This window comes from Pistacia vera, unplaced genomic scaffold (genome assembly GCF_008641045.1).
Source record: "Pistacia vera cultivar Batoury unplaced genomic scaffold, PisVer_v2 Contig217, whole genome shotgun sequence".
In the NCBI taxonomy this organism is placed as follows: Eukaryota; Viridiplantae; Streptophyta; class Magnoliopsida; order Sapindales; family Anacardiaceae; genus Pistacia; species Pistacia vera.
In genome coordinates this window covers 1,762,076-1,777,238 of record NW_022196021.1, presented here as the reverse complement: position 1 = coordinate 1,777,238, position 15,163 = coordinate 1,762,076, and the positions used below count along the sequence as shown (strand labels likewise).

General features: G+C 29.6%; 2 protein-coding genes across 3 annotated transcripts; one reads left to right on the top strand and one right to left on the bottom strand.

Moving 5' to 3' along the window:
* Positions 1 to 3,067: 3,067 nt before the first annotated feature.
* Positions 3,068 to 3,639, top strand: LOC116130124. Its single transcript, XM_031415887.1, has one exon. The coding sequence runs from the start codon at positions 3,130 to 3,132 to the stop codon at positions 3,430 to 3,432; it is 303 nt and encodes a 100-aa protein (XP_031271747.1). The 5' UTR covers positions 3,068 to 3,129; the 3' UTR covers positions 3,433 to 3,639.
* A 9,569-nt stretch (positions 3,640 to 13,208) lies between these two features.
* Positions 13,209 to 14,373, bottom strand: LOC116130103 (60S acidic ribosomal protein P1-like). Of its 2 annotated transcripts, none has more exons than XM_031415854.1 (4): positions 14,222 to 14,373; positions 14,039 to 14,120; positions 13,614 to 13,826; positions 13,209 to 13,501 (listed from the first exon to the last, which is right to left on the bottom strand). In XM_031415854.1, the coding sequence occupies exons 2-4, from the start codon at positions 14,105 to 14,107 to the stop codon at positions 13,448 to 13,450; spliced, it is 336 nt and encodes a 111-aa protein (XP_031271714.1). In that variant the 5' UTR covers positions 14,108 to 14,120; positions 14,222 to 14,373; the 3' UTR covers positions 13,209 to 13,447. The 2 variants fall into 2 exon arrangements, with proteins under 2 accessions (XP_031271714.1, XP_031271715.1); XM_031415855.1 differs by having other exon boundaries at positions 14,039 to 14,115; positions 14,222 to 14,336.
* Between the last annotated feature and the right edge of the window lie 790 nt (positions 14,374 to 15,163).

Here is a 15,163-nt window from a genome sequence, read left to right as displayed (position 1 = left end):
GGCAGTAAAATTCATAAATCAAATTAAATCAAATCAGCCTAAATCTTCAGTTTGTGTATCCAGGAAATTAATAATTCATGAAAGTAAAATCAAGTGCACTTTCCATGGAATTGAGCAAAAAATCCGACCATGCTCATTGTGGTGGGGCAATTAATGACTTCCACTTTTCTAAGTACATTGTTTTTTCTTTATTAGTAACAATGTTCTGAAAACCGAACCTGGCCTTGACCCGATCAAGGGCCTGATTCACGGTTTGATTAGTCTGACTAGTTAAACCGACTGGTTGGACTAACGACGTCAGCTTTCCAAAAAAATTTAAAATTTTGCAAATTGGTCCTTTAAATTTTAGTATATTAAAAACAACCCTAAAAATTATAATTAATCCCCTAAAATTTAATATATTTCGAAAAATGCCCAAAAACTTTATTAGTCCCTAAAGTTTTGAAATATTAAAAAATATCCCTAGAAAACTACAAACTAACCCCTATATGTTTAAAATATAGCAAATACCCCCTAGAACCTCAATCGAACCGGAGAGGCTATCGATTCCTGGTCCAACGAGTCCAATCTGGTTTTTAGAACATTGGTTAGTAGCTCTACATTGATTGGTGTAAAAAAAACCATTTTCAAAACTGGTCTAACACCAACTTCTTAGTTCCGATCTAGTGCCAATGGCAGAGTAGTTCGAGTATCTACAACTGTTGCCCAAACTTGAAGTTCAAAGACAATTGAGTCATCTCATTCATCTATTATGTGGTTTTATTCATAGGTTTAAAATGGTTTTTTTTCTTTTTTCTTTTTAAATTAACACATTTGAGGTATATATAATAGGGTAATGAACTGTCTTTGAGAAAAAAAAAATCTTATATCAATTAATTTATTTGAAAAAATAATATATTTTTTAATTATATTAATACATTGCATTTATGTGGTCTTGACATGTTCAATTAGGTATACCTTAAAAGACACCATATAAAACAGAAAAATTAAAATTGATCTTTTTTTTTATAGTTGTTGCATTTATGTTTTTGGTTATAATACATATCATTTGTGTAGGGAAAATTACTTAAAACATCCATTTTTTGTTTTTTGACAAATTAAGTATATTTTTTTAATTGATTTAGTAGATAAAATCTTTCATCTATTTATTTTCCAATTGTACCCTTATAGAACTTTCATGCCTTCACTCTCAACAGTTTTAGCGCTAGTGGCTCACTCGAGCACTAGAAATTTTATTTTAATATTCTTCAAATTATTGTTAGAAATTAAATATTAAAAATGATTTAAGTTAAGAAATTAATTAACTAATTATATTTTTATTAAAAAAAATAAAGGAATAAAATATAAGGTATTTGAAAAATAATAATAAATGTATATAACAGCTATTTTAACTCTACAAAAATAAGACTGTAATGGAAAAATTAAATTTTTTTTACACTAGCCATGCTTTAGAGAGATTTTTTCTAACTACTAGAATGAAAAAAGTGGATAAAAATTATGTCAATTAAGAAGAAGTCAAAATTAGAATATTAGTATGACCTTTAAAAAATTGTTTTCTAAATAATTATTTCTATTTACAAGTATTGTCCTCTGTAAAAACTTAATACAGTATGGGGGCGTTTGGATCATATAATGTTCTATTATAGGGGATGTTATATTAATAGAAAGATAAATCACCATGAAAATTATTGAGAATGTTTAGAAAATATGTTTGGTTGTTTCGAATAAGTGAATAATATTTTTGATTAAAAGGATAAGTGGGTGGGTATGTTATATAGATTACTAAATTGTCTTCCTTTTTAAATATTAATATAATATTATTATTTTTAATCATTTCTTTTAACTCCCTACATTTGAACTTTAATTTGTAGCAAAATCACCTCACCCACCCCAAACACTGTCGGCAACCAGCCACCACCAGCGGCCGCCGCTGACAGTCGATGGAATGGCGCACGACTATGGTCAATCGTGCGTCGACAAACTCATTTTCGACCATGGATCACAAATCCATGACCGTTTCACGGCCAAATCTATGGTCATTTTACAGCCAAAGATGTGGCCGTGAAACGACCATAGAAACGGCTAGATCTGGCTGTTTCCAAGCCTTACCAGTGCAAAATCGGCCAGATCCCGCTGGTCATGCACCGTTACAATGACTGATGCTTGCAATCGGTAGTGGTGAGTAACGGATGATGGTGGTCTTGGGTGGTTGGGGGTATTTTGTTAACTTTTAAATTTTTTATCTCTTAGGTGTTTTAGCTAATTTCTCAAATGTAAAGGGCTGTGTAATTATTATTTGGTAGACATTTTAGGGTAATTATATCTAAAATGGTATTTAATTAAGGTCAAAATAAGTATAAAATCATATTATTCGATAATGTTTTAATCTCATGGGTGAGAGAATGTATCAGATTACCCTCCACATTTCCAACAATAAATACTATTTACAATAGAAGATTCTCATAATATTTTATTACTTGCAAACTAAACACTGAAATCTTACAAAATAAACTAGGATTAGCTCCATTATCTTATTTTTACTTCTTTGATAATTTTAAAGAAGCGGCTCCGTTTGGTTGCCAATTGGGAATACTACTTTTAGTATTCCCAAAAAAGTTAAACAGTAAAATACCCAAAAACTCACAATATTATTCAACTTTATTCAACATTTTTTAAACCCCCTAAATTTGTTAATTCAATTAAATACCCCTAAATATTTTTAATGTTTTTGTTACAGCAACTCCGGCCACCCTCCGGCGGTAGTGGCCGGCTGTCCGTATTTGACATTGGGTTGGGGGTGTTTTTGTTAACTTTTAAGATTTTATTATAGGGGGTGTTTTGTAAAGAAACAAATATAGGGGGTATTTTATAATTTATAAATCCTACATCGTAATACCCGCCCAATTCAACTTTTTTTTTACTTTTTTCAAAAAACTTTTCCCAAAAACACCCAATTGTGAACCAAACGGCTCATTATCGAGCTTCATTTACTATTTTTGTAAGGAGTTTCAGGGTATTTTTGTCTATACATAAAGGATTACAGTGTATTATTAAGTGACAAAAACGACGCCGTTCTTCTCCTTCGTCAAAACCAAATCCCTCGACTACCATTCCCTTCATTCTCTTCCCATGGCCTTGAACAGCATGCTCCGGCACCGCCTCTTCACTCGCTTTGGCTCAAGCCACGCCGGTCCGAGCCGATGGACAAGCCCGGGGCACCAAGAGAAGCCCAACGGCTACCTATTCAACCGGACTCCACCACCACCGGGTCAGTCTCGTAAATGGGAAGACTGGGAGCTTCCCTGCTACATAACCAGCTTTTTGACGGTCGTGATTTTGGGCGTTGGTCTTAATGCCAAACCCGATCTCACCATCGAGACCTGGGCGCACCAGAAAGCCCTTGAACGCCTCGAGATGGAGAAATCTGAGTGATTGATTGAGTGAGTGTTTGGATTTGCGATCTCATGTCTTTTAATTTTTGTTGATAAGTCTGATGTTTTGTTTAGTTGAATAAAGGCTTTTTATGAACCTTGGTAACTGGTTAAATAGCAACAACTTTATTACTTTTCTGCCTCTAGATTTACTGTTACAGTGTTAGCATGCGGAATTGCATGTTTTTTAGAAATTTCTTGTTTTTGATTGAATGTGTTCTCTCCTATAATTATCGAATTGTGCTAATTTCAGTGAATCAAAGTGCATTGATTTTTAAGGTTTTTTGATGTTATAAACATTAGTATTGAAATTGCAGAGACTATCATATTTAGACTTTCTTCGGTTTTCAAATTTTTTTGGTACTATTTTGATTTTGGTTTAGATTTTCCAAAGCAGCTGTTTAAGGACTGACAGTGAGCCACTGGAATAAGCAATATATTTTGTTTAGCTGATGCTCGGTTGCAGTTTGTGGAAATAAAAGAAGACAGCGTTTCGTTTAATCAAATTTTATGAATTGGTAGTTCTGCATAAACACCTTGTTTAATGGTTGGCTCTATCATATGCTGAAAGTTAACTGTATATTTAATTTCAGACTTTTTATTCCTTGAGGGATGTGGGTGCTCAGTGGTGAGAAAAAAAGGGTTTCCAGGACAATGTGTTGAAGAATTAAAATTTAGACTTCCAAGCCCCCGTCCCCCAAAGGAAAAGAGAAAAGATCTAGTTGAGAAAAAATTTATCTAGAAACTGACGTAATTCCCTTTAGTCACTGTGACTCAGCATGACTTATTTTCTCTCTTTTTGATATCCAGCTATACTATGACCTTCCCAGTGTGTTCAACGTGCTAAACTGGGGGCTAGTTCAACTCTGCATCATAGATAGTGGGCTGTTTTTTCCTGTGTAATTCTGTTAAGCTTTTCGACATTAATTGCAATTTTCAAAAATAGTTTACTTCACTCCCCACTAGCTTCTTGGACTTGTTTCTTGAAATGGTTCACACTCTCCCCTAGCTTCTAGGACTTGTTTCTTGAGAAGGTTCACACTTTTTTTTGATAAAACATTTTAATGTAATGTGTGATACATGGCTTTAAATTTCCACAATTATATATAGGTGCATACATGCACCTGCTCTCTAGTGTCTGGTCCTCTTCCTTTATTTTCTTGGGGGAGGGATGGCTACCACTTTCTTGTTTGTCAGCCATGTAGGTTAAGTATCATTGTTGTTATTAATGTGTCTGTGTGTAATTTCATCTTTTTCCAAGTTACCATTACCAAGTGCTAGCTATGTTTGGACAATCATGATTTTACCATTATCAAGTACTAGCTGCTGTGTGTGGACAATCAATATTTTTTTATAACTGCATGGAAAGGCTCTGTGCTTCATACATGATACAACTGAATTGTGAATTCTATTTTTTAAATATCTATTTTCTGCCCAAACCAACCCCCTAAGTTTTCTGCTAAATCAAATTAACTATTCTGCAATTAGTTGCAAAACCATCAGTTGCTTTGTTGTTCTATAAATTACCTAGGTACCTGTACAGATAGTTGTCGGTCGTAATACTTGCACATAACTGCTATTGGTTGGTGTCATTTTTTTTTCCTGTTAATGAAAAAGAATTATATTGATTGTGATAAATGTCCTGCTGCTAGTAGTAATTGTGTGCAAACTCATTAAAACCTGGTTTTTTCACCCATGAATCATGATCTCCGGTTACTCATCTTTTTCACCAACCGGGTTGTTGTCTAGTAGTAATAAGGTCTTATGCCTTGATTTTTATCTCTCAAGAAAGCAGATGGATCTCACAGGTTTTCTTTGAAACATTTTTATACAGTTAAGTTCTCAAAATTTACCATTGAGTTTGATCTAATTTTCTGCCTTTCAACTCTAAATAGTTAGTAGCCTGGATGCAAGGATTATGAATGTACAATTCAGAAATGCTTGAGTTAGAATTACTTCTTCCATTGTTCCATCTGTCCTTTGATAATGGCAGGGGAAGTCAATTCTATGCTACTGTTTTGTCAAGTGGAAGTCGTTCCATGGTTGAGAAACTCTTATGTTTTGGGGGGTTTATCTTTTGATAAAAATATATCGACTTTCTCTGTAGGATAGATTTCTTTTTCTCTTGGAGGCTATAGTATGATTTGGTTATTTACGGCATTCATCTTGAGGGAAGTGAGGAATTAGAATGTGGGCTTTACCACTTTGTAGTGATTAAATTTCTAATTTTACATTTCCAGCACGTGCATGCTCCTCAACTAAAATTAAGCCTAACCTTTTATAAAATTTATAAACATCCATCTATTTTAGTATAATGGGCTTGTATTGACTCGTGTCTTTATTAACTTCAACTGTATTGGCAAAATGCTCGCATTCATTTGAGAAGAAATATGAATCAGGATACAACAGATTACAATGGACATTTCGTGTTGAACATATTTTAGACCCAAATGTGCAATTATGGAGTTCTGCTGTTAAATTCCGTATGGGAATAAACATTCAACTCGTATTGTCAGCCACCACAGTCGGAAAGTGGTTGGAAGGCATTGGAATGGTGCAAAATCGGTTGAATCTGGTCAGTCATGTGTCGATTTGACCGTTGATGATTGCTAGAAATATGGTTGTCGTTTGGTTGTCATCAATGGTCAGATCCATGGTAGATCTGATTGGAAACGGACAGATTGGCATACGATCAACCAGATCCTATCGATCGTGCATTGTTCCAGTGTCGACGGTTGGCAGTGGTTGCTGGTGAGCAACTGTTGCTTGGGTGGGTGGGTGGGGGTGTTTTTGTTTATTTATAATTTTTTATTGAAAAATGTAATTGTTAAATGTTTTGAGTTAAATAAAATATAATTGGATTTGGAATTGAATAGTCAATATTAAAACAAATACGTTTTTCACTTTTTAGGACATGATAGTAGAATAGAATAAAGTTTAAAAAGTTAAACAAACAAAGGAGAAATCTATTTTTAAAATATAGGGATATTATCAATTAAGGTACAAAGTTTTGAGAATTTTTCAATGAGAGGACAAAAGTTACAAAGTGTTCAATCAAGGGAAATCTAACTGTTATTTAATGGGTGAGCATGGGTAGCGGGTAGAACCGGAACCTAGGGGTAGAATCAGAACCTATTTGGAACCGGCATTGTGAGGGTAGGTTCTGATTTCAATTTTTTGGAACCGACACTGTGCGGTTTCGGTTTCAGTTCTTATGTGTGGAGGAACTGGAACCGAAACCTGCAAAGAGAACCTAAAAAGGGTACCCTGTTTGGAACCTGTTTTTGAACCTGGACTGCAATGAAATATTTGTGAAATGTGAATAATGGAGGGTTTCTATTATTTTACATATAAAAAAATTTTAAATAAAAAAACTTAAATTTATAAAATAACCTAATTAAATAAATATACTAATACAATTATACTTATTACATATAAATTACGCCATATTAAAAACTTTAATATATTAATATTAAAGTTTTCATTAATTAAGTAAATAATTGGAATTATGATCCAATTAAAAGTGTTTTAAATTTTTAATGTTATTAAAAGAACTATTTTTTAATAAAATAGTATATTTGATTGAATAATAATAAATTTAATTATTTACTTCAATTATCAAGTTCCAAGTATATCTATAATAAATTAGCAATTAATTAATTATATATGATTGATTGATAAACATTAATAAATTTAATTATTAGTTAAATATCATACTTAATCAATTATAAGTCTATAACATTACATTATAGCTAAATGATTACTTAATTAATTATAATTTTATAACATTACTTAATTGATTTATAGTATAATTAATTATAGCATTACATTAATTGATTTATAGTATAATTAATTATAGCATTACATTAATTGATTACTACTTAATTAATTGACTTATAAGTTATAATATTCAGTATATTACTTAATTAAATAATTAGAAATTTATTTAATTATAACATTACATTATAGATTTATAGTATAATTACTTAATCAATTATAATATTTCATTATAAACATTAGTACAAACTTAATTAAATGATTAAAAATTTAATTAATTATAATATTACATTAAAGATTTATAGTATGATTACTTAATTCACTATAACATTACATTATAGTATAATTACATAATTAATTATAACATTACTACATTAGTACATTACATAATTAAACAGTTACTTAATTGATTATGATATTATATTATAAATATTAGTAATTACTAATTTACTATATAAACATTATCAATTTAGTATAATACTTAATTAAATTATTAGAAATTTAATTAATTACAACATTACATTATAAATTTATAGTACGATTACGTAATTAATTGTAACATTACATTATAATTAAATGATTACTTAATTAATTATAATATTCTATTATAAATAAATAAATTATAATATCATATTAAAGAATTATAGTATGATTACTTAATTCACTGTAACATTTCAATATTTTATTATAATATGATTAGTTGATTACATAATTAATTATAACATTACACAATTAGATGATTATTTAATTAATTATAACATTATATTATAAACATTAATTATAACATTACATTATAAACAAATGATTACTTAATTAAATTATTAGAAATTTAATTAATTAAATATTACATTATAGTTAAATAATTACTTAATTAAATTATAACATCATTACATTACATTATATTACGATCAATTAATTAATTATAGTATTACATAGTTAAATAATTACTTAATTAGTTATAAATTTATAACATTACATTATAAACATTAGTAATTTACTATATTATTATTTATTACATTACTTAATTAAATGATTAAAAATTTAATTAATTATAATATTACATTAAAGATCTATAATCTTATTACTTAATTCACTATAACATTACAATGATCACATAATTAATTATAACATTACATAATTAAATAATTACTTAATTGATTATGAGTTATGATATTATATTATAAACATTAGTAATTACTAATTTACTACATAAACATTAGCACAATATTTAATTAAATGATTAGAAAATTAATTAATTATAACATTACCTTATAAACATTAATTAAGCATTACATTATAGTTAAATAATTACTCAATTAAATTATAATATTATTATATTACATTATATATTATGATCACTTACTTAATTATAGCATTACATAGTTAAATGATTACATAATTACATAATTAGTTATGAATTTATAACATTACATTATAAACATTAGTAATTTACTATACTATTACATTACTTAATTAAACGATTAAAAATTTAATTAATTATAACATTACTTTATATATTTGTAATATGATTACTTAATCAATTATAACATTCCATTATAAACATTAGTATATTAATCAAATGATTTGAAATTTAATTAATTATAATATTAAATTATAGATTTATAGTATGATTACTTAATTCATTATAACATAATAACATTACATTATACTATTATAGTATGATCATATAATTAATATAACATTACATAATTAAAATATTAAATGATTACTTAATTGATTATGACATTATATTATAAACATTAGTAATTTACTAATTTACACAATACTTAATTAAATGATTAGAATTTTATTAATTATAACATTACATTATAAATTTATAGTATGATTACTTAATTAATTATAACATTCTATTATAAACAATATTACAATACTTAATTAAATGATTAACAATTTAATTAATTATAATATTACATTATAATTAAATGGTATATTACTTAATTAATTATAACATTACAATTTACATTATAGTATGATCACTTAATTAATTATAACATTACAAAATTAAATGATTACTTAATTAATTATGACATTATATTATAAACATTAAGCATAAGTAATTAATTAAATTATTATAAATTTAATTGATTATAACATTACATTATTGTTAAATAACTACTTAAATAATTATACGTATTTATAACATTACATTATAGTATGATCACTTAATTAATTATAACATTACATTATAATTTAATAATTATAATGTAATGTTTGAATGATTTTGGTGAAGTTATTTGATGTGAATTGTGATGAATAGTTGTTTGTGTTTTGGTTTTGATTGATGAATTTTATGTGAATTATGTTGAATTGATTGAATTCAAGTGTTGCCTAGAGATTACAGATTATGAGTTACATTGGACACAAATGAATGAATAATCAAAATTTATTAGGGGTGTATTTGTAAACTTTTAAAGTATTTTTGTCATTTTTTAAACTAATAGGGGGGTAATTGATTTTTTATAGGGTACCGGGGAAAGGACTGAAACCTGCATTTTAGGTTCCAGTTCCTTGAATTGAAGAACCTGCACTGTGCGGTTCTGGTTCTTTTTTTTGGGAATCTACACTGTGCGGTTTCGGTTCCGGTTCCCTCGGAAAGTGCAAGATACCCGGAACCGCTCACCCCTATTATTTATGGTTAACTTTATCGAAAAATGACAAAATATCTTAAATGTCCTAGATTTTTTTTCTTTTTTATATATTTGAAGTCAATTTAGTTCTTAAAATCTAAATTTAAATAATGTTAAAAAAATAATTTTTTAATGGAAATAAAAATTAAAAAATTAAAGAAAAATAATAAGAGCTTTTTTTTAGTTTAGTTTTTTATTTTTTATTGTTTTTTATTTTTAAATTTCGTAGTTTTTAATTTTATTTTATAAAAAAGTAATTTAATATATATATTTTTAGTTCCTTTTAATTTTTAACTTTTGATCATTTTAACTTTTTATTATTTATTTTGTGAAAAGAATAATTTAAATTTATTCAATTACATATTTACCCTTGTATAAAGTTCAATCTAACCCTAACTAACTATAATTGTATCTTAATTGAAAAAACTTGTAACTTCTGTCTTCCTATTGCAAAAAAAAGTTTGTACCCTGATTGATTTTATTCTTAAAATTTACATTAAGTTGATAAATATTATCAAATTGTTCTCCGACCATTTATTTTTATACTTAAAACTTAACGGCATGAGAATTTTTATTATTTTGAAATCCTCAAGGATTAATATCATTAACTCTTGAAACTTTATTGGTTTGATGAGCATTTGTTGTAGAGAATTGTTTTTAATTTCACTATTAAACCAATTAAAATCAATTTAAGTGAAGAAATTAAATAATAACAACATTTTTTTTCCAATAAACATGGAAATACAAATCATATAACGGTCTGACATTAGAATGCAACATTGAATGAAGTTATATTCTGTCCAATCCCGTATCCCAAATGAGAAAAGTTGCGGATCATCGACTTCCTTTCAATATATAAACCATAAAAGAAACCTTATCGTTTTAAGCCTTCAATATATAACGCACAGAATTGAGATCAAGAACAAGCTCAAGTTTCTTAAATTTGGAAAAAAGTTACAATTATTTAATTATTGAAGGTTCTATTTCCGTAGATGAAATTCTGCTAAAAAATATTGTAGATAATGATATCAGGAATGTTTGCTTTATTATTTTGAGTAGTTTTTAGAAAAAAACTGAGTTGAATTATTATTATGAGGATAAGATTTGAATTTAAAAATGTGTTTGATAAGATTATTTTTTAATTTCTTACATTTATTAATTTAGTTAAACACCCATGATAATAAAAATTTTAAAATTAATAAAAACACTCTCATCCACCCATTAAATTCCGACAGTCGGTAACCATCGTCGGAGGGTGGTCGAAAATCACTGGAATGGCGCACGACCGACTGGTTGGGGGTGTTTAGTTAAATTAACAAACCTAAGAGGTTAAAAAAATCTAAATATTTGGAGTTAAATGGAATATAATTGGATTTTGAGAATAGTGAAACAAACATGTATTTTGAATATGATAGGATAGAAATAGAGAAACAAACATAGCAGATATTGCTATATTGGTTAAGGGATGCATTCGTCTTCCTTGTTTTGGTTAAAAACTGTAGTTGAAAGCAATGCTTTAAAACCTAACCTATGGTGAAATCCATCAGAGTAGCCGAGTCCTAGGTTGACTGGTTTAACCGATTTGACCAGCAGGTCAAATTTGTATCCAAAAATTTGAAATCTAACAAATATATCCCTAAAAATTACTATAAATTCTTATAGGTTTGAAATTTTACGAAAACACCCCAAACATCACCGTCGAAGTCGACAAATAGGGTTTGTTTCCAGTGACAACAACACTCCCTATCACTACGAAAATACTTCCCTCAGCCTCCTGACCAAAATCCATCTCACCCTTTCCCCATTTGCCTCCCCAATCTTTGACAACAATAAGCTTTTTCTGACGGCATAGTTTTGTGATTTCCGATTGATTCACTCACCGAAGATCACCGTTGTCGCCACCATTACACTCATTGGTCATTCCTCTTCAAAAGCCATAATATTCCAATCTTCAATCGTTCACGGATTGATGTCCTAATTCTAGGGTTTTCAATAAATAGAAAAATTTGTAAATTGACCCAATGAAGCCCCAAGTCTTGGTTGAACCAGCCAAGCCAGGTTTTAAAACACTAGTTAAAAGTTTTAAGGCATTCACTTCAGGCGAGAGTCAACCAATAGTTTGGGTTGGCTATAATTTTCAAAAGAGAAAGTGATGGTATGTAGCAGATCTTTTGTTTCAGACTAGAAGTTATATGTCTTGGTTCTGACGTTGGATAAAGGGAAATGCAAATTAACCACATCGCTCCATAACAATTTTCATCAAGTTGCTCACTTTTCCTATTGGAATCGTCATGCATTTTGTAGCTTCTTTGTTAATTCAGACCATGGTTGTTAGTATCCTATGATATCCGATACGTATCATACGATACGATTCGATACAGGTCGCCAACAATACGTATCAAAGAGTATATCCTAAACCATTTAATACGTTGATATGTATCCTACAATACGATACGTATCCGTTCGTATCCTTGAAAATATCGATATAAATCGATACGACTTTATTAATTTGGACCAAAAGTCCAAAAAAAATTTCGGGTCGAACCCAGGTCACCCAACCCGATTCACTAAAACCTGTCCAAATTTACCTATTTTTCATGAAAGAAGTGAAAAGGAATATGTATTACCCATTTTACATGATAATAATAATAGAAGTGGAGAAATAGATATTGATATTGACTTTAAAATTTTGTGATTAATTTTGATTATATAATACCGTAATTTAAAATCAATAATACTACAAAATTCTTTAATTAATCTTGGAGATTGTATTAATTTTTAAAAATTTTTGATTATTTTATTAATTTTTTTGAAAAAAACGTATCTTACGATACGATACGCGATACACGATTCAAAAAATTAGGTTTTCGATACACGATACGATACACGATTTGATAACCATAGTTCAGACTAAATTCCCTAGTCTATCAAATATTGAATGAAGCATACAGTGAAATTGTGGATACTCCAAGATCCCTATTCCAGAACAGCAACCACCAGATGCTCCTCCGGAATGCAATAGTGATATATACAGTCTAAAACTAACTCAATTCAACTCACCATCTTAATACCGTCCTGATTTTCAGATGCAAGGAATGCTTAAATGCTTACAAAAAGTTTATAACTCAATAAGAGGAATGCCAAATTGCAAAGTTTCTGCGTTTTGACATTAGACAAACAATATTGTTTTCACTGAATGCCACAAATACAACCATAAGTTCATATTAAAAAAAAATATTTGTGTTTCACTTGCACTGAGTTGCTAATATTACTACATTTTAAGAAACCTTTTCGGGGAGTGAGTGTTAACTACCCCTAGTTCTAATACCATCAAACAAAGAACCTACGCCATAATGCAGTAGCTTCAGGATTCATATCCAATCAAATATGATGTCTATGTTCTAAAAAGAGAATTGACAAGAAAGAAAACAAAACTAGTATTATATATCTGAAATAAAAAAGACAACAATTTGAATATACATACAGAAAACTTGTATATATATTCCAAATCCAAAATAACTACTCAGCAATTCCAAATCAATAAATGTCAAACACTAATCAATCGAAATTCAACTATTCTTAGGATGTCCTCTAATCAAACAAGCTAAATCCCATATCATCGTCACTCTCCTCCTTGGGTTCTTCCTGCAATATTTCACAGCCATATAAGATATCACAAACCCACATATAGACCTACATTAAAAATTCAGGTAAAAAAATTGCCCCAACTAAAATTATTAAAGGTGTTTCAAGTTACCTTCTTCTCCTCCGGTGGAGGGGCAGCAGCAGCCCCACCAGCACCTCCAGCAGGGGCAGAAACAGCAGCTGGAGCGGCGGCACCACCACCAGCGCCGACATTCATAATAAGGTCATCAATGTTTCGCTTCTCTGCGAGCTTAGCAAACAAGCTAGGCCAGTAGGATTCAACGCTTAAATTGGATGCTTTCACCAATTGAGCAATCTTGTCCGCCTATTAAAACCGTCAAGGAAAATCCCAACACCCGAAACCTATATCCCATCCCAAAAGCTACCATTTATCTTAATTAAATTGCATAAAAACTCTAAGATAAGAAGATGAAACTAAATTAACAGGCTGATTCAACATTAATTTTTCATTCTATTTTCTCAGCAAGTAAAGAAATTATATATTAAAAGCAAATAAGAAAGCGCATATTAGGATACAGTGATGGCGATACCATCATCATGAAGGATCATACAAGCGTAACTGCAAGCAACCTCTCCAAGCGACATCTTTTTAACTTCACTATAAAAAAAATATAACAAAACTACAAAATTAAAACTTGAAAATTTTTGTCAAAACGAAAAGACTGAAGAAACAATCAATTACAAGGGTTTATTTTTTACCTGACGATCTGAAAATGTCTTCTCTTTGCTTCTGCAACTGGTTGCTTAAACTGCGCCGCTCCAGACCAGAACAACGCACAGCTAGGGTTAGGGTTTAAGTATAGTGTCAATTGGGCTGGGGCTAGATATAGCCGCCCATTCAAAACCTAGTTATTTAGGACAAATTCCATTGAGTACCCCACATCTGGTCCCTGTATTATCCGAATGTTCCAAAGACCTCCTTGCCGTTAGTTTCTCCTAACTTTTGTCTATTAAATGACTGCATTGCTCTTGAAATAAGTTCTTAAAAAAATTAAAAGAAAAATCCTAAACTTTTCAAAAACAAATGCTAAAAAACTTAAAATTACATTAAATTTATAAAAAAAATTAAGGGTCTGCTTGAAAGTTTTTTTTTCACTGGTTTTGAGGTGTTTTAAAAACCCCCATTTGCCAGATTTTTAATAGTCTAGTTTTGACTGGTTTAAAAACCCCCCACAACTAGTGTAGTGTATTTTTGAAGAGTTTATAAAACACCCCAAATCAGGGTGTTTTGGCTGGTTTAAAACTTTTATCCCAAAAAAACCTTTTTCCACTCCCTTTGCTGCACACAAATCTCTCGCTGCTGTTGACTTCTCTCTAGCACACAAATCTTTTGCTGCTGCACATGAAGTGAGTGAATGGTTTTAATTTGCTGCACACAACTCGTTTGGGTCGTCAACCAAATTAGGCATTTTGGTTTTTGATAGTTCCAAGAGAGTTGCTATTTGCAATCGCTAATTCACAAAAGAGTAAGTTTCGTTTTCTTGTCTTCTTTATTTGTTTGTGTCTATATAATTAGTTTATTGTATTAGATTCTCCTCACTTTCAGCATTTTGGGTTTGTATTATAGAGGAAGCTTTGTTGATTGTTTGTCATTTGCTTTGGTAATTCAATTTAACGAATTGTCTCTCACTCTTCTTCACT

What these genes read in the sequence shown, in the direction of transcription:
- LOC116130124 (XM_031415887.1), top strand. Translation starts at nt 3,130, where the DNA reads ATGGCCTTGAACAGCATGCTCCGGCACCGCCTCTTCACTCGCTTTGGC.
- LOC116130103 (XM_031415854.1), bottom strand. Translation starts at nt 14,107, where the DNA reads ATGTCGCTTGGAGAGGTTGCTTGCAGTTACGCTTGTATGATCCTTCAT. An exon ending in ATGATGGTATCGCCATCACT is followed by an intron (nt 13,827 to 14,038) that starts GTATCCTAATAT and finishes CGGTTTTAATAG; the next exon opens with GCGGACAAGATTGCTCAATT. An exon ending in CTCCACCGGAGGAGAAGAAG is followed by an intron (nt 13,502 to 13,613) that starts GTAACTTGAAAC and finishes GAAATATTGCAG; the next exon opens with GAAGAACCCAAGGAGGAGAG.